We start from the raw sequence: 18,765 nt of genomic DNA on the forward strand, positions 1-18,765 counted from the left end.
CCCAGCCAAACCCCCTGTTGAAAGAACGTGCTGGAAGGTGGGACTGTTCCGCCCTCTGGTGGCCACCATCACCAGGCCCTCTTGGCCAAGGTCTGAATGAATAAACCTTCTGGCTATTGGGCTGGGCCAGCTCTGTGGCCATGAGCCAGCCATGGGCACTCATCTCCAAAGTGCTTTGCTCTGGGACGACACCGTCCCCTGTCCCCACACCCCTTGGGAGTATGGCTCACTTGTCATCTTTACCCAGGACTTAGGAACCCCAGCCCTTGCCATTTAAGTTCTGGCTACATCCCTAACTCCCTGGCAAGTCACTTAACCTCCTTGAGTGCAGCTCAGTTTCCTCTTTAAATTCCCCTCTTGAGAGACCAATGCCTCTTGGCAGGATTGTTGCAGGATTAAATGAGCTTAATGTAGGTAAGGCACTCAGCCCGCGTTGCCAGCATGTGAACGGGAACCAACCACAGTCATTATTAACAAGCTCCTTTTTTTCATGGGTGTTGCCTCTGCCTGGCTGCCTGCCCGTCCCCCTATTAACTCTCACCCTCTGGCGACAGAGACCTTGTCTTGCCCATCTCTGCATCTCCAGCCCCTGTGGGCCTCAGTGTGTATTTGCTAGGTGAAATATACACGCACATAAAGCACATTCGCTTATCACAGTCCTGTGAGGCAGGCACCCCTGGAATCACACTGTTCCTGCTTCGCAGAGAGGGTCTGTCTGTGGACTCTGGTCTTTGGCTGCCAGGGACTGTGGGTGTCCAGGACCCAGTCATACCCTCCCCTTGGGTGGCTGACCAAGGGAAAAATCTTCCAGCCACCTGCAAATCCATGCAAACGATTGCTCCCTATTTAGGACATAGCTTCAGGAAAGCCCATCCCAGACTTACAAAACCTAGGGGGAGAGAGTTCTCAGAAAGCTTAGGTACCCACTGGAAGCTGGGTCTGGGTATCTGTGGATGTGAAGAAGCCCCCAGGACATCCCACTTTCCATGGCAATTGGCTCTGTGGAGACACCCTCCGAGGGCTCAGAAGAGCAAGTTCTGATAGCTGCCTAGGGGCCCCCATATGCCAGGAGGTGCTCAGCACCGTGGCACCCCAGCGAGCCCCCATGCCTACAAAGGGGCAGGCTCTTCCCTGACCAGTGCAATGAACCTGGGGGCTCCCGGGGCCCACAACTCTGTTCCCTGCTAGCATCCAAGCCTACAGCTCCCTTGTTTGGCTCCGACAGCATTGGTGGGGTGAGGGCTGCATCTTCTGTGGCCTACGTGGGTGTTTAGGACCCTTCTCTGCCCCACGCTGCTCCGAATTTCTTGTCTCCAGCACCCAGCATCTTCTGCCTCATTCCCTCACTCATGGTGGACTGTGCAGATCGCTGAGGGTGTTTCTTCCCAACCTATGCCCTTATCTTTCATGACTCTGATGTCCCCGTGGAGCTCACATGCAGCCCCTGCCCTCCAAGACCCTGGATGTCTTGCATGGCCTCTCCCTGGGCCCCTCCATCCCTGGGAACTGCGCCATCTTGAAATGGCTGTTTGCACTCCTCATGCCCAGGCCACCCAGGCTCTCGGTCCCCAGGTGGTTCCTGGGAAGATCCTGTGTCCTGACACCTGCAGGAATCTTCTCCTGCCTTTCCTCTTTCACCCAACTTCCACCCCTACGTGGAGGCCAGCAGCCCACCTCCATCCCTGCACCCAGGCAGATGGGGCCTCTCTAACTGTAACCCAGCCTCCACCCCAGCCTCCAGCTGCCTGTCCTCACCATCATTCGCTCCGATGGACCACAGCCCACGGGAAAAAAAGATTCCTCAATTGTTCTCTCCTCCCGCCTCCGCCTCAGCTCAGCATTTTATCTCCCCAGCTCTAGGGGAAATTAAAGCTATCAGATGGCAATGGCCTCAGCTTCATGCCACTAAAGCTGTCTGTCCCTGCCTGGGTCCCCACCCAGGCCCCTCGCCGTCCTCTTGTGATGGAGTTGGGGGGGGGGCCCTGCTCCACACTCCTCCTTCTGTCTCCTGCGTCTTCCTCTCTCCACTGGCTTCTTCTGGGCAGCACTGAAGTCCGCGGCAGTCTCTGCTGCTAGACAAAGCATGCTTCCTCAAATATGTACCCACCTCCTTTAACCCTGTGGCTGCCCTGCATGGCCCTTCCCTCTCCCTCTGCTGGCACACCGCTGGAGTGCCCTACTTGCTCCGTATACATGGGGCTTTGTCACTCTTAAGCCATTCCAGCCTAGTTTCCACCTCCATCCCAAAGAGAGCCTGCTCTCACCCAGGCCGTGCATGGTGCCACTTCACCAACTTTGGGGACAGGCGTTACCAGATCGAGGCCTCAGTCTCCTTGAAGCGACCTTGCAGCCTCAGAGGCACCATGAAGCCAGAGACCTGTGCCCCCAGGGCTGCTGCTTCTAACCTCTGCTCCTGCGTGTTGCTCCTTGGACCATCTTATTCAACCCCGAAGACCCCATCTAGACCCAGTGCTTTGTGATCTATAGCTTGACAAGGCCCAGATCTGTTTCCAAGTGGCTGGGGTCTTAGGGTCTCAATCCCATCACTCTCAGCATGGGCTCTGATCTAATTGGGGGGTTGATTCAGGAACCACTTGCAGCTAACTGTGTTCTGAGGGAAGCTGAATTGGAGCATGTGGCTCAGAATTGCAGCAAAATAGCCCTCTTTGTTATCTCATCCAATTGCACTGACTTTCTATACCCAAACAGCCTCCTCTTTGTGGCAGCCCCATAGGCCTGGAAGGTGAGCCACCTGCAGTCACATGGGGGCCCAGAAAACAGGAAGCCTCTGCTTTTCAGTGCTGAGCTAAGCGGTGGCTGCGCTGAGGGCCCAGGGTCTGACCAGTCAGCTGAGTCTTTTCCACCTGCAGGAGGGGCAGGTCCAAGGGAACCAGAAGAGGATGGACCTGACGTCCTCGGGGGATTTAGGGGGACACCTCTATGGGGTCTTAGGTAGTTGGGGAGAGGGAGAAGATGGTTCCCTGCACCCAGCTCACTCCTTGACCACCATGTGTGGCCCGTTCGTGTATGTCCCCTGCGTGGCGGACATGGGTCATTAGTCTACCCCTTACAGCAACCTCTCAGGGCAGGTATTACTATTACTTCTATATGTTGAGGGAGGAAACTCAAAGAGGCCAAGTCACTGGCCTGCCTGAGCTCCCCACTCTGTGAAATGGCGGCAGTGTTAGTGTGGGCGTGTGAGTCAGCTTGGGCTACCATTAAAAAACACCGTAGATCAGTGACTTAAACAGAAATGTATCTTCTCACAGTTCTGGAGGCCGGAAGTCTGGGATCAGGGAGCCAGCATGGCTGGGTTCTCGGAAGGCCCCTCCTCCTGGCTGCCAATGGCTGCCTTTCACTGCAGCCTCACAGTAAAGAAGTCTCTGGGGTCCCTTATAACCTGATCATAGGAACCCCCGTCACTTCCTCACACCCCAATGACCTCCCAAAGTCCCCATCTCCAAATACCACCCAACAGGGTCTTAGGGCTTCAACATATGCATGGGTGGGGGATGGCACCATTCGGTCTATAGCAGTAGGATTGGAGTCAAGCGCTCACAAGGTAGCGGGGGGCTGGGGGCACTAACAGCCGGCGTCTCTGAGAAGCAGGTAACCTGGAATTCATTGACACCGAGGACCTCAAGTTTCAGCTGAAAATGACTAGGAGGGCTTTGAATCTGACACGTGGACAAGGCTTCGCCTTGTTCTCCAGGAATGGACAGGCCCAGGGCAGGCATCTGAGGGAGGGAGGGCAGGGCAGAGGAATACATTGTTACCATCATTTGTTCAGGGAATGTCATCAGGGTGATATCCCACAGGTGTTTGAACCTGACCCCCCGAGTTCTTGAAGGAAGCAAGTGAAGCAGCAGAGACTTGCCCCTCCCCCACAGACGCGGAAGATCTGGAGAATCAGTAAGCATTTCCTCTCCAGGTCTCCTAGGACATCGGTCTCCTGGCTTGCCTCAGATGGCCTCTGTCCTCTAGTGAGGAGGAGCCTCTGAGGGTACACAGACAATTTCCTTTTGTGGCATTCCGTAAATCCTGTGTGAATAAACTACCTGTCAAAGGCAGTGGGAGCACAAGCGGGGAGGCCCCCATGACTGGATGCCGGAGGACAGGCCCCTCCCACCCCCTGCAGAGCTGCCCTGAAAAAGTGGGCGGTGGGGCCGACGGCAGCATAGCGCCACCTCGTGGCTGCTGGTCCACATTGCAGGGGTAATGTGAGGCCAACCAGGAGCGAATTTGGGGGAGGGAAACAGACTGGGCTCTCCAGTAGAGCTTTGCCGTTCGTTTCAGTCTTGCAGACAGCTTCTTCTCCGCTCCCCTGTCTGATGTACTAATAATTAACATTGTTGTTGTGAGCCTTTTGCGTGTGTTAACTCATTTAATCCTTTACGTGTATTTAGATATAGGTATAACATCATCCCAACTTTATCAATCAGGACACCAGACAGAGAGGCGAAGTCACTTGCTCAGACTCACACAGCTAATAGGTGGGACCCCGGGTGGCCTGGCTCCAGAGCGCCTGTGTGAATCTCTGCCCCATCCTTTCTCTGGGGGCTGCCCTCAGAAGGTCCCCATAGCCAATGTCTCAAATAACTCAGGAAACGTCTTTGCTAAGCACAGAGTAATGGGCAGGCAGCAGGGCACACAGGAGGCCCGGGGCTGGAGAGAGGCGCCTTGCTGTGAACCCACCTCTGCCCTCAGCCATGCACCAGCCAGCCGGGCTGTTCCCAGAGTTGAAGACCATGCCCAGGGAGATGCCCTGTGCCATACAAACCGGGAGGCCTGGTTACTGTTTATACTGATTTTATATTACAGGCTCCCAACATTGGGTTTCTGCATGTTTTTTTAAAGGGAGATTAGTGTCAACTTTGGACCAGACTCATGTCCATTTCTGGGTATGCCCGTCTCTGTCAGGAACACAGAGGGAACAGAGGTGTGTTTCCTCTGTTGGGGGAAGGCAGACACTAGCCCTGCCCACATCAGGCCCTGGCCAGGGCGAATTCACTCAGCAAACGTTCAAGCAGCTGATGCGTGTCTGCTGGGCCTTTTGAGATGCTTTTTTATTTATTTATTTTTTTTTTGATACGGAGTCCCGCTCTGTCGACCAGGCTGGAGTGCAGTGGTGAGATTTCGGCTCACTGCAACCTCTGCCTCCTGGATTCAAGTGATTCTCCAGCCTTAGGCTCCTGAGTAGCTGGGACTACAGGCGCGCGCCACCACGCCCAGATAATTTTTGTATTTTCAGTACAGACAGAGTTTCACTGCGTTAGCCAGATGGTCTCAATCTCCTGACTCTGTGATTCACCCACCTTGACCTCCCAAAGTGCTGTGATTACTGGCGTGAGCTTTTCTTTTTAATCTCACATCCCTCCGACGGTCAGTGTTGTCATGCCCATTTGACCCATGAGGCAGGCAGCTGAGGTTCAGAGACCTTAGGCCCGTCACACAGCAGGGAACGGCACTCCAGAGCTTGAGGAGAGGCCTTCCAAGACCTACACTAGGGCTCTGCTCCGTCTCCTGAATTCTGGGCGTTCAGTAGTGGCGACACCAACCCAGGAGGCCCTCTGAGCTGGAGTGCTGAAGGCAGCGCAAATGCATGACCCTTGTAGAAAAACAGCAAACACACCCAAACAATAAAATAGCTCTGCCTTTTATTCTCTTTGATTCGGATCATTGGAAATATTCAACAATAAATAAAACAGAGCGGGGGTTGAGGAAAGCAGGATCTTGCTAACGTCATTCTAATGCATCCCAACCAGTGCTCAGCTTCGCAAGGACACGGAGAGAGGCGGGGCGGTGCGGGGGAATAAAAAGCAACTTTGAAAACACCAACAGCCACACACACAAGACTGCACAGAAGAAAAAGTGCTCAAGAAACTTTGGCTTTGAGGGGAATTCGGTGAAGGGAAGTGACTGTGCAGGAGGAAGGGGAGGAACCCACGATCACCCTAAGGGGCAGGGGGCTGGAGGGGGAGGCGCTGACAGAGGCTAGGGTTAAAGCTGACGTCCCACAGCTCAGGACGTGCAACTGATGGCAGTTTTGTACTAGGAAGAAGCTGAGTGATGAGGCTGGGTGATGGGGTCACCTGATGGGCTGGGAGGGAGAACAAGAGGTGTAAAGGTGGCTCACTGCCCCTAGGAAATTCAGTGCTCTTTTGCCGAGAAAAAAAAAAGTCGGTAATGCCCTGATACTGACAAGCTGTGAGATGCTGCCTTGCCTGTCTCCGTCTTTTCTTCGAAGTCTTCCTCCTTTTCTTTGTACAGGTGTCAGGTAGCACCCCAAGGGTGCAGGAGCTGGTGTTTTTACGACATACACAAAGAGGGAGGTGGACTCCATCTCAAAACTGGCTAGCCCAGTCCACAGGGCACGATGATCCTGCAAACCAGATGTCCACGATGGATATAATGATACCCCCCGGGGCCCTTCCTAGGGTTGAGGACAGGTGCTGGTTCCTGATGGCGCATGGCTGGTGTCCCATCATCTTTAGCTGGACGATGGTCCCTCAGAGCTTGGGCTTCCCTGCACAGAGTCTTTTTGATCCTAGGCAGGTGAGGGAGAGTAAGTTCTTTTGGTTTTCCTTTCACTTGTTTTCAGACTACTTAAAAGCAAACATCCCCGTTCTAAATGTTCTCTGTGGTTTGACACCTTTGCCAAGAGACCAGAGTCACATCCAGGTGGGACCAGCCTCTAGCACCGCCTTCTGGCCACAGCAGAGAATGAGATTCTATCTAAGCCTTTCAACCAGCCCTTTCCCTAAAGGATCATCGAGATCTTAACTTTACACCTTCCTTTTTTTTTTTTTTTTTTTTTTTTCCTATTTTACGTTCTATTTCCTCATACCTGGCTTTCCTCTCTAAGCCTAGCCAAATGCTTTGCTGAATGATGCTTGGAAAAGCCAGAGTTTTAAAAGGGATTCATCCATTTATGAACTTTCTTCCAGCCCAGATTTGTATCCTCTGCAGAGCCAGAGGATACAAATCTGCCCTCCTTTCTCCCCTAAAAAGTGGCTGAGGGGAGGGGAGGTGCATGTAGCTCCAGCTATAGCAAATCAGCGCCCTGACTCACTGGGGAGACCTCACGGGCTGGCTTGTCAGCCCGTCTTTGTAGCTTCAGGTTCAGCTCTGGGTGCTGCAGGCAGGGACCCCTCTGCTCCCTGCCTGAGCTCAGGGCTGGTCTCCAAGGAATTCTGCCTGGAGTAGAAAGAGCCATAAGCTCGGATTCAGGGGCCTGAGGGAGCCCCGGCCGCTGCCTGCCCAGTACAAGTGCTCCTGGTTCTCCAGTTGACAGCATGCATCATGCCCTTTGTCTAAACACTCTTGTCTAATTCCCAGCCACCTGCACCCCAGGTATGAATTCCAGCTGGTTTAAGCCAAACTGGTGCATTTAAATCTGGCCGCAACAACTTCCTTTTATTCCATTAACTGCCCATTGCTAAGCCGATGAAACATAAGAGATGTCTGCTGGGCTATGGGAAAGAGAAATGCATTCTCCTGCACTGGAGGGCGTGAGAGGGCAGGGACGAGGCCGCCCTGGCAGCCTGCGGACAGAGCTCAGTGCTAAGCTAGCACGGGAGCCTCAGGCACCTCATTCTGGTTACACTTTTTTGAGATGCTGAACGGAGACTCGCGGGGGAAGCCTACCTCCAGACAATTTAAACATAGCGCCAGTAACACCCTATTTTTGCTCAAAGTCTGACTTGCGCTGTCTGTCCCAGACAGTTCACGACTGCCTGTCACTTCCTCTTTCACACTCCACCAGGAAAAGGCCACACCTACCAGTACAGCAGCAGCCTTTTAGCAAATGTGCTCAACAGGAAAACTGGTTTTTCTGATTAAACATCAGTAACTAGAGTCAACAATTACTGTCCTCTGTGCCTGTCACTCTCCACCCCCTACCCGGCTGCAATGTGGCCTTGATTTTCTCATCGGTAAAATGGGAGAGCTGGGTTTGGAGGCTGGAAGAGAGCTCACAGCTCGACCATCCTAGTGGGAGGGAGGGAGAACAGATGGAACCCAGATGACTGACCCAGGCAGCGTCTGGCTCAGACACAGACACATCTTCATTCTGAGGAAACTGTTCTTACACAGCAAAACCCAGAGAAGTCGGTTGCTCAGCCTGAGCCTGTCATCCCTACATAGACTCAGCTTCTGGTTTCCTTTCACTTGTTTTCAGAGGTTTGCTGGAAGAGTTCAGGAGACAGCATCGCTCTCTGTATCAGTGTCTGCTTATCTGGAGTCCGTCCCTGGGGTTACTTGGCCACTCAACAAACGTTTGCCGAGTTCTTTACGTCATGTATGGCTGTGAGCTCTGCCCTTCGAGGATGCATGTTCTGAATGATGACTCAGCGACTTACCAGCCTTTCTCAGAAAAAAAATAGTCTTAAAGTTTGGAGGATTTTAAAGCTGAAACAGGTTTTTTGTTTGTCTAACACACTCCACATTCTGAACCTTTGAGAACCTAATGAAAGCTATGGAAACTCTCTCCAGAAAAATGCTCATATGAAGAGATTCAAGGGAAAAAACAAACTTGGCATGGAACTTCCAGGGACTCTTGTGAATGGCCTGAAGCCACCTGTGACCCATGACTGACGCCCTCAAGCTCCTCCCTCCCAGTGTGCAGAGGGGGCTCCCCTGAGCCTGGGAGCACAGGCCCCCTGCCTCCCTCACACCACCAGGAAAAGGTCATGCCCCCTCAAAGCAGCAGCGGCCTTTTCAGAGATATTTTCAGCAAGAAAAGTGGTTTTTCTGCTTAAACATTAGTAACTGGAGCCAACCATCACTGTCCCCGCACGCCTGTCGCTCTCCACTCTCCACCCAGCAGCAATAAGGTTTCACGGAGTTTTGGAGACTCCGAGCCTGAGAATGAATCCAAGTCACGACAAGGAAGAAGGAAGGTTGGGTTAGAACGCGAGGATGCTGCGGACATTCCACAAACCATCCAAACCCTAGATGCCCCAATATCCCAAGTCCGAGGACTCCTACAGAACTCCCTTAGCTCCCCCATTTCCCAGCTACCGGGTGAGGCAAACTTCACTAAAACACCGGCACCACCACAGAGCCAGGGTGCAAACAATGTCAGTTGAATTAAAAAAAAATCAATAAATAATCGGGAAGGCTAACGAGGAAAAGAGAGTTGCTGGGGAATGAGAAGATGAGGTATGTGCCAGTCACAATTCCTGGGATGTCCCTGGCCCAGACCCCAGTGACAGCCCTAAGATGGCCAGCAGGGACTTGACCCTGAGCTCAGGCCCTTGGGGAAAATGCTGCTGGAGGCCTCCTGTGTGGCCTTGGAGGTTACGGGCACCGTACTGAACAGTCCGAGCATAAGAATGTACATTCCATTCTGACGCGCTCGTGGGTGGCGCTGAGTATCCTCAGAACTCTGTTCCAATTCAGATGCTGGCTCAGGAAACCAGAAAAGATGATCCCAGCTACAGAGCAAGTGGGGCCGCCGGTGCAGGTCCCTTTTCCCAAGTGGGAGCTTTTGCCTCATTTCAGCCAATGTACGTGTTTCTTCCCCAAATACAAAGGCACATGGGAGTGGTCAGATTCGCTCTCGCCATGATTAGAACCACGAGACTGACTACTCAGAGGAACATCTGCGTAAGAAGAGGCATCTGTAGGAGTCAGAAACACGGCACCAAGTTGTTATTTTTTCTTTCTTTTGTTTTTCAGAGACAGGGTCTCACTTTGTTGCCCAGGCTGGAGTGCAATGGTGTGATCACAGCTTACTACAGCCTTGAACTCCTAGGCACAAGAGATCCTTCCTCCTCAGCCTCCCTAGTAGTTGGGGCTATAAGTGTGTGCCACCATGCCTGGCTAATTTTTTTTTTTTAATCTTTTAAGTCTCACAATGTTGCCCAGGCTGGTCTTGAACTCCTGGACTCAAGCAATCCTCCCACCTTGGCCTCCCAAAATGCTGGGATTACAGGTGTGAGCCATGGCACCTGGCCTCAAGTTTCTGTGAAAATCTTTGGGGTAGGAGCCTCTGGTGGCTCATAAATGAGCTTTGGGAATAAGATGACAGGGTTATCATGCCAAGCAAGAGGCCAGGCTTCGTGCAAAGAAGGGCAGCATCTCGCCCCTAGTGCCAACACTGCCTGGCGTTTCTCTGTGCTGGAGGTAATTGCCACTCAAGTCTCTCTGCCCACCTTCCTTGGGAAACCATCCTGTCTCTCAGAATATGGATGTCTTCCACATGTGTTCCCCAAGCCCGCCCCAGGAGCCAAAGTGATTTTAGTGTGTGGAGGTTGGACCTTTCCCAGCGTTTCCCCAGCTCTGGGGCAGTAGTGGGGGGACGTTGTCCTCGCCCAAGACAGGTTCTGAGACATGCTCTGCCATGCCGGCAGAGCTCAGTGACCTTGCTGAGTAGATGCTGCCAATGACTGTGTGCAAGAGGCTGTGGGTGGCGCCCGGGCACATAGCTGAGGCTGGCCCTCCAAGCTCCGGGGTGGAACGGCTCCAGCAAGGTGCTGGGCTGGAAACACAGAGGCGTGACAGCGCGTCCATCCTCAACCCTTCGCTGCGTCATCTCCCCTTGAAGATCCGGATTTTATTGATGGAGGCCAAGGTGGCCGTCACGTTAGACTCAAAGTCTGCATCGTGCACCCCTGTCTTGCGAAAAGCGCCCGCGGAAGGGTTGTTCTCCCAGTAGTGGTGCCAGTTCCCTTTGCTGTCTGCCCCGAAGCCGTACAAGTCCACCTGTGGGGGCAGAGCACAGGTGAGAACCAGACCGCAGGGCTGCTGGTGGCGCCTCTGAGAATGGAAGCCTGCCTGCATTCCTGGAATCCCACAGGACCACAAACAGCGTTTCCAAGGACTTAGATTAACCCTTCATTAACCCTTCTCTAGATTCCTGCAACTGTCAGAGGCTTGGTGAAGCAAATGAGAGTTAAGTAAAACTCAAGTCCAATGCCAGAAGGCGCCCTGAGGGATTATTGCATGTGGGTGGCCTCAGGGGCCTGGGCCTCACCTCTGCAGCAAGTGCACCCTGTTCTCCCAGGATTGAGGAGCTACGGAGGGAAGGAGGGAATAGGATGGAGGACAGTGGAAGGAAGGCAGGGCTTTGGAGCCAAGCAAATGGCCCCAAATCCCAGCTCTGCCATGCCATGGTGCCCTGGGCACGTGAAATCACTTGTTTGAGCGTCACTTTCCTCATCTGCAAAATGGGTCCAAGAATCACAATTGAAATGAGGCAGAAGGCAGGGTTGATCCCTTTCTTCTCTGAGGCCGACACTCATGTGGTCCAGGCGCCCTCACACACATGACAAACACTGTGGATTTATTCTGAGCCAAGCACCCTGCTGGCTGTATTGAAGTCAGGCAGACCTTATCAGATGCCAGCTGGGCAGCTGCTGGGGTAAACTGCCTTGGAGCTTGTAACTTATGGGACTCACTGACTGAGAGGTCCTTGTTGGAACTGGAGCTAAACTCAGAGCTCCCACAGCACAGAGGAGGGAGGGGCCCCCCTGAGAGGTCAGAGGAAGCTCTTCAGAGGAGGTGGCATTTGGGTCGGGTCTTGGAAAATGAGTACAAAATGACCAGAAGGAACCGCATGGAGGAGTTTCCAGAGAGAGGATGTGCTACCTGGACTGCAGCATGGAGGACAGACTGGAGGGGTGGGGACAGAGAGGGGGCAGGGGATAGCTCCATGTCACATGTGGCTTTCTCAGGAAATGCAAGATGGACACAGGCTCACAGCAGGGCAGGGACATGAGTGCCAAACAGGTGAGAGCGATGAAAGACAGGGCTCTGAGCAGAACCCCAAGTAAAGGTCTGAGACCAGCTGGCTGGAGGTGTGGGGAGACGATAGGGGCACCCACGTTTTTACCTGGGGACACCAGAGCGGGGCTGAGACTGGGAACCTGCCTTACAATGCCTCTGACCCTTTCCTGGGATTTCTACCAGGCACCAGGCAGGGTGGGGCTGACGTTGGGCTGAACGAGACACGAAGGGACACAGGAGGGCCCTGCCTGAACCCAGGGTCACGGAGGAAGTGGGAGCTGTGTGACCTGCCCTCCTGCTCCTCTCCCTGGGGTGGCAGCAAGCCTGTCAGAGCATCAGTGGAAACCCGAATACAGCGTGGTGGACGGCGAAGGACATTGAAGGGGAAATGCGTGCTTCTTGAGATCACTGGTTTCAACCTTGGTAGAGAGTGGAACCCCTGGGTGCCTGGCTCCCATTAGTTCTGGTAAAACTGGGCCAGGGTGTGGCCTGGGTGCTGGAACTTAGACCCACAGATGATTCTAAGGAGTGAGTGGGATTGAGAACCACGGCCTTAGACAACTCTCGCTATGAGGATCAACTCCTGTATCCTGAATCTGCTGCTAGACCTGAGCTTCTACCACCATGGTCGTGGGCACTCACACATAACATGCCAGAATGCTTGCTCCTGAGAACTTTCTCATAGAGCACTGTGACTTCCTAAAACACCTGGGAGGCACACATTGCAAGCCCTGTCACAGAGACAGGGAACCCGAGCTTCCAGAAGAGGCAGGCTAGGTCTACCTGCCCTCCCTCTCCCTGGCCTCTCTTGGGAACACAGGCCGGTGAGCTCTGTCCTCTGAGCAGACTGGCGGGCAGGGGGAGGGCGGCATACCTCATCGCAGACGTGCATTGAGAAGATGACCGAGAGGATGCCGGTGGATGGGTACCGCCCATGGCCTTGCAGCCAGTTGTCGAAGACATACTTGATGAAGGCCGGGTGGTAGATCAGGATCTGTGGGGAGGGGAAGACACAGCCTTAGTGAGTCTGGCGGGCAAAGACATGAGCGCCCATCAGATGCACACGCTGTCTTGGCCATGGAGACACCACCGTGAGCCTGATGGATACCCCGGCACTCGAGGGCTTCCGCGCTTGTAGGAAAGACGGACACTCATCCACACACTAAGAGACAGAGATGCTGAGCTGATAGGTGCTGTGGAGAGCAATGACGCAGGAGAGGGCCCTACAGGACCGTGTGAGGACGATTGCTGAGCTGGCACACAGAAAAATCCAAGGAGGCCAGGGAGCGGGATGGGAGGCTGCTCAGGAGGATGGGGCGCCAGGGAACAGCACGCAGTGCGAGCGGACGCTGTCAATGAGTGAAGACACACACGCCAAGCCACCTGGTAATGGCTGGAACCATCGCCAATCCTTCAAATGACCCCATGTCCCAGGTTTCCCTCTCTTCATGCTACTGATAAGGGAACTGAGGTTCAGAGAGGCTAAGTGACTTGCTCAGTGTCACACAGCCAGCAGTGGCTGAGCTGAGAGGGGGCCGGTATCAGGCCTGGCCTTGGTTCCACTACCCCAAGCCTGCCTTGAGGACAGTGAAAGGGACTTGTCAGGCAGGAGAGGGCGTGCACGTCCAGAAAGCCAAACTCCATTGCCTAGGAATGGACTGCAAGCATGGATTACGCGGGTCTCTGGTGCACCATTCACCTCTCAGTGTGGCCTCCTACCATCTCTAGGAGGCTGTCCCTTCCACCAGCCCCACCCTACAGAGACACATAAGTGGCTTGTTCCCTGAGGCAGCACAACCCAATGCAAAGGGCAAGATGCTAGAGGCACAGGGCGTCTTCAGTTCTAGGCTTATCCAGAACTAGCTGTGTGTCTCCGGGAAGTTTCCTGACCTCTCTGAGCCTAAGTTTGATAGTATATGCGAAGGGCCAGTGTGATGGCCACCTCACTTCCCTCCTTCTTCTGCCCTTTGCTTATCTCTTGGCCAACCCCACACCAGGGGCCTGCTGGGGAAGATGCAGACATGGAAAGACTCGGAGAGGCAGGAGGTAAGGCCCTGGCTTTGAGAGTAATTCACAAACCGCAGCATGCATAGGGCGTCCCGGAGAACTTGTTAAAGGCCAGAAACCGGGGCAGCCAGGGTTTGAGATTAGAGATGGGTTCAGCAGGTTCGAGACGGGCCTTAGGATTTGCCTCTGTGACAAGCTCGCAGGTGATGCTGCTGGCCTGGGAGACCCCACTTTGAGAATCTCTCCCAGTGTTTGACTTCTTCCCCCAGGCGGGTTGCTAAGTGGGAGATGCTACCCTCCAGCGGCCTGGGGATCTCGGACTGTCTTGAAACTCAATGCTGTACTATAGAGCAGAGCCTTAGACAAGTAAGACTGAACTCAGAACAGAGGGGCCTAGGCCTCCACTCACCTTATCCTGTTTCACTCTGATCTTCGCTGGGACCGGGACGTAGGTGCTGCAGTTGGAGAAAGAGAAGCTGGTTAATGGACAGGGGCCCAGGAACTTGGAAGCACAGCTCTGGGGGTAGCGGCTGGAGAATGAAGCAGAGTAGCCTCTCCTGCCCTAGACTCCTTCCCTCAGGGACCTGCACCTCCCTACCCTAGTCAGGTTTCTACCCACAGCAAGCCCCAAGAGACACAAGAGGGCAGCCTTGCCTAATTTGAGGATGTCCTGCTGGGTTTGGGCCCCGTTCCCCAAAAAGGTGAGGAAGACTTGCTCCAAGCATAGCCTGAAGGAGAGGAGTGGGGTTCGGGGTGCCTCAGCCTCTCAGGGCCAGAGTGCTCCTGCCCAGCTGCTGGGAACCTGGCTGGTGAGGCCCTCGCTGACCCTTTGTCACCTGGGCGGTTGCGTGCACCCCCAGCGCAAAGGTGTCAAAGTTGGTCCCACGGGTGCGATTCATGCTCTGGGAGGAGACTTCAGCTGAGCCACATCCGGACCTGGCTCCCACCCCACCCCACCCCGGCCCGGTTGCCTCCCTCACTCCTGGTCTCCTGAGGGCACAGTCCCACAGTCTCCTGCACCCAAGTCCTGGGGCTGGGATTCACTCTGGCCCTGTTCCTAGGAAACCTGGCCAAAGTTAAGACGGCCTGTGGAATTCTGGATATCAAAGCACTTTCCTTCAGTAAGGGTCAGATGAGAGAGGGCCCGGGAGCTGTGGGTTCAACCCTGGGCAAGGTGCTTGGCCAAGCTCCAGAGTCCTCCCTGGGAGAATTGAGCTCATGATAACGGTTATTATGGGGATTAACTGAGATTATTTGTGCTGAGTGCCCTGTGTGGTGCCTGCTCAGGAAACGAGGCTCCTGACCATCAGGGAAGCCATAGCCACCTTGCTTAGCACCGCCCACCCGGGGGAGGAGCCCAGGCTGCACCTGCACCCGCACTCCCCATCCTGCAACCCGCACCAGGCTAGGCTCATGGAAGCTTGAAAAGCAAGGTGCTGCCGGGTGCGGTGGCTCACGCCTGTAACCCCAGCTCTTAGGGAGGCAGAGGCGGGAGGATAGCTTGAGCCCAGGAGTTCGAGACCTACCTGGACAATATAGTGAGACCCAGTTCTCCACAAAAAATGAAAAAAAAAAATAAAAAGGCAAAGAAGAAAAGCTAGGTGCTGTTACTGCGAGGGTCACTTCAGAAATAAAGGGAGGCAGAGCCACATGTGCGACCCTTTCTGGTAGAGGTCCCTTTCTGGAGAGTCTCCAGGGCATGTGGAGGTCCCTTCAGGAAGTGTTAGCAGGAGGACACTAAAGCTCGTGGTTTGTTAAGTGATGAGGAGGGGACAGTGGAGAGTTGGAATAGTCGGGGAGGTGGCCACGGGAACTGGGTTTGCGTGTGTCGGGGGAGGCTGCGGGAGGAGAGGCGCTCTGGTGGATGGACAGCACGGCAGGGTGGCGGGACAGGGTGCCGCTGCAGGGGGTGCAGCAGCGAGGCGGGGCCTCAGGGGACTCACTGGGAAATGGCGCCCGTGGTGGTGGCGCTCACCACCCACTCCAAGTCGATGGTCTTGAAGGGCACCAGGACCATGCTGACATTGTCCCCCAGCTCACGGAAGCTCTCAGGGTACACCAGATGGTGGGTGGTCTTGGTCCCGACGTCAGCCTCAAACCCTGCCGTGGGCGCCCTGTTCATCCTGTGGGGAGAAGCGGGGAGAGCTGAGTCGTGTAGCATGGGCACCCGATCTCGTGGAGCTGGGCTCCACCAGCCTGCAGTGTGACCTCAGGGGCGTCACCTGCCTTTCCCAGCCCTCGGTTTCCTCATCTGTAAAATAGAGACAGTGAAGACACAGCTAGGCTGCTGCTACTTTTCTCTCTTTCATGACCTCAAGGGGGTCTAGCTATCACCACCGCTGCCACCTGTCGCAGAAAATCTCATCCAAAGGCTGTTTCCATAGCCTGCTCTTACAGTCAAGGAAACCAGACTCCAATCCTGATCATGGACGTTCCCATGGGACACTTGGTACACTGAGGCTCCGAGAGGCAGGTCTAAGGACTAAAGTCAGGAATCACAGACGGGAGAGAGTATTCTAGAAGGCCACGCTTCTCAGCATGGAGCACTTGTGAGTGCTGTGGTGGGAATGGCAAGAGACTCAGGACAGACTTGGGGCATCTTCCTGGAGTATCTATTTCACTTGGCCATGTAAAATATATTTTACATAGAAGAAGTGTTTTATTATGGCTTAGATTACAAAATAGGGATAATTTTTTTTTTTTGAGACAGAATCTCTTTCTGTCGCCCAGGCTGGAGTGCAGTGGTGTGATGTCGGCTCACTGCAACCTCTGCCTCCTGAGTTCAGGAGATTCTCCTGCCTCAGCCTCCTGAGGAGCTGGGACTACAGACACACACCAACACGCCTGGCTAATTTTTTTGTATTTTTAATAGAGACGGGGTTTCTCCATGCTGGTCACGCTGGTCTCGAACCCCTGATCTCAGATGATCTGCCCGCTTTGGCCTCCCAAAGTGCTGGGATTCTAAGCAGAAGCCACCATGCCTGGCAAAATGGGGATGAGTTTTGAAGACAAAATAAGAGTCCTCACATCATTTCTGCCCTCTTCCTAGCCCTCCACGTGCCAAGCTCCCAACAGTGGGGGATCTCCTGTGTGTGGTTTCCTCTCTGCACACAAAGGCCCTTCTAGTCCATTCCCATCCTGCAAGGCAGAGATGGGGAAACTGAGGCCTGGGAGGTGCAGCATGGAGCCTGGGGCCCCTGGGTAACTCCAGAGACACCAGGACTCCACCTTGACTTTCTGAGCCTGAGCCAAGATGCTTCCTACAGCTCCAAGGGGCCTCTGGGTGCAGCATGGTGAGCTTGGGAGAGGGTCTGGTACTTACCTGAGCACAAAGTCGTGACTGTCTATCTCAGGCCCGTACGCAGACTCCCTCAGGTTGCCCGAGTTGCCCACAACGGCACAGCGCCGGCACCCCACCGACCGCTTCTCCAGCAGGGGGTCCACGTTCCCAGGCACCACGCGGAACAGCTCCTTGATGGTGTCGTTCAAGTTATTGGGCTTCTTCTCTCGCTGGAGCCTCTGTGGGTGGAGGACAGGGGGTGGTCAACCTGGCTTTGTGACTCCGGCTTCCTGGCAGCGGGGTCCCTGAGCCACCTGCTGTTGTTTGCTGGAGCCTCCTGTTCACCCTTTTCTTTTACCCTTTTCTCTGCTCGGACCCTGGAGATGGAGGCGGCTCATACACAGATACCTCCACTTCCGCCTTCAGGGAGACTCTGGGTTACTCAGGAAGTAAAGAGCTCATTCATGTATTCTGCAAGTGTTACTGAGCACCTACTATGTGCCAGGTACTGCTGAAGCCACTTGGGTGATCCAGCCACACCCGGCCCCACAGGCCCCTCCAACTCCACATGTCCAAGCGGAACTCATCAGTGTTTCTCCAGCCTGCTCTTCCCTGGGGGCTCCCCTCTCTGTGAAAGGACTCCCATCCCCCTATGCGGCACAGCTTGAAAGAGAAAAGTAGTGGAAGCCTTCTGGCTGTGTCTTACTCCCAGCCTCGGTGCCGCTGGTATATTGGTATACCCGTGTTCAGAGCAGCATTTTCATAATAGACAAAAGCTGGCAGCGAGCCAGCATCCGGCAATGAACAGACACGTGTTCCAGACATATCATGGGATATTATTCAGCCATAAAAAGAAAATTTTGAAATAGGTTATGACATGGATGGACCTTGAAAATATGAATATGATGATTAGCCAAAGAAGCCAGAAGCTGCTGTGTAGGGTCTGTTTCTGTTTGGTTTATATCCGGCTGTGTCGCACCGTTTGTCCCCAAAAGGCCTTTGTAACCAGAATCCCATGGTGACGCTGAATATCGCAGACTCCAGGCTCTGAAGGGAAGTCTGGACTTAATGTGGTCCCAGCAACTGCTGCTACAAGGGGAATCAGATCCAGAGAGAGGACGGGATGTGGGTGAAGTGACCTCTGCCATCCGTGTGGCCTTTCCCCACCCCTGCTGGTTCTCAAGTGAGGGTGACTTTGCGTATGCTTGTGCACCCACACAGACACATGCACCCCACTTGGGACACCTGACAATGTCTGGAGACACTTTGGCTGCCGCAATTGGGGACGAGGCACTGCTGGCATTTAGTAGGTAGAGGTTGGGGATGTCACTAAACATCCTTCAATGCACGGGACAGCCCTGTGACTAAGGCTGATCCAGCCCCATGAGACCATAGAGCCGAGGCTGAGAGCAGACCCTAATCCTTACCAACCCTGGCTCACCGCCTCCTCCACTAGACCCTTGGATCTTTGAAAGAGAAAAGACCATACCTGCCCGGTTCTCTGTCACCTCCCCAGAGCCCACCCCAGGACCTGCACACAGCAGCGCTCAACACACATGAGCAAACCAGGACTTAGCCAGGTCTTTGGATTCATAGCCCAGGGCTTTCAACCCTTCAAAATCTCACACATGTTTTCTGTTCGTTTCAAATAGACCATAAGCTCCTTGAGTGCCTGGAGGGTCCTTCCTCCAGAATCTACCTGGATAACCTCTCTAAATCTTTCATGATGAGCTTAGCCATCACCTCTT

At 54.1% G+C, this 18,765-nt stretch overlaps 1 protein-coding gene across 13 annotated transcripts in view; it reads right to left on the minus strand.

Annotated features, from left to right (window-relative positions):
• The window catches only part of ST3GAL1 (ST3 beta-galactoside alpha-2,3-sialyltransferase 1), a 166,671-nt gene that overhangs the window by 52,142 nt on the left and 95,764 nt on the right, over positions 1-18,765 (minus strand). For 11 of the 13 annotated variants that reach the window (XM_064384620.1, XM_064384621.1, XM_064384618.1 and 8 more), the window contains 4 exons: positions 17,060-17,256; positions 15,681-15,860; positions 14,147-14,192; positions 12,605-12,724 (listed from right to left, as the gene is read on the minus strand). In XM_064384620.1, the coding sequence (XP_064240690.1) occupies positions 12,605-12,724; positions 14,147-14,192; positions 15,681-15,860; positions 17,060-17,256 (543 nt within the window). Of the gene's footprint in view, positions 1-5,635; positions 10,708-12,604; positions 12,725-14,146; positions 14,193-15,680; positions 15,861-17,059; positions 17,257-18,765 lie in introns of those variants that run through there. The other 2 variants (XM_012462006.3, XM_012461996.3) reach the window with 2 other exon arrangements.

Source organism: Aotus nancymaae, unplaced genomic scaffold (assembly GCF_030222135.1).
Source record: "Aotus nancymaae isolate 86718 unplaced genomic scaffold, 86718_ANA_hifiasm-v0.15.2.pri h1tg000036l, whole genome shotgun sequence".
In the NCBI taxonomy this organism is placed as follows: Eukaryota; Metazoa; Chordata; class Mammalia; order Primates; family Aotidae; genus Aotus; species Aotus nancymaae.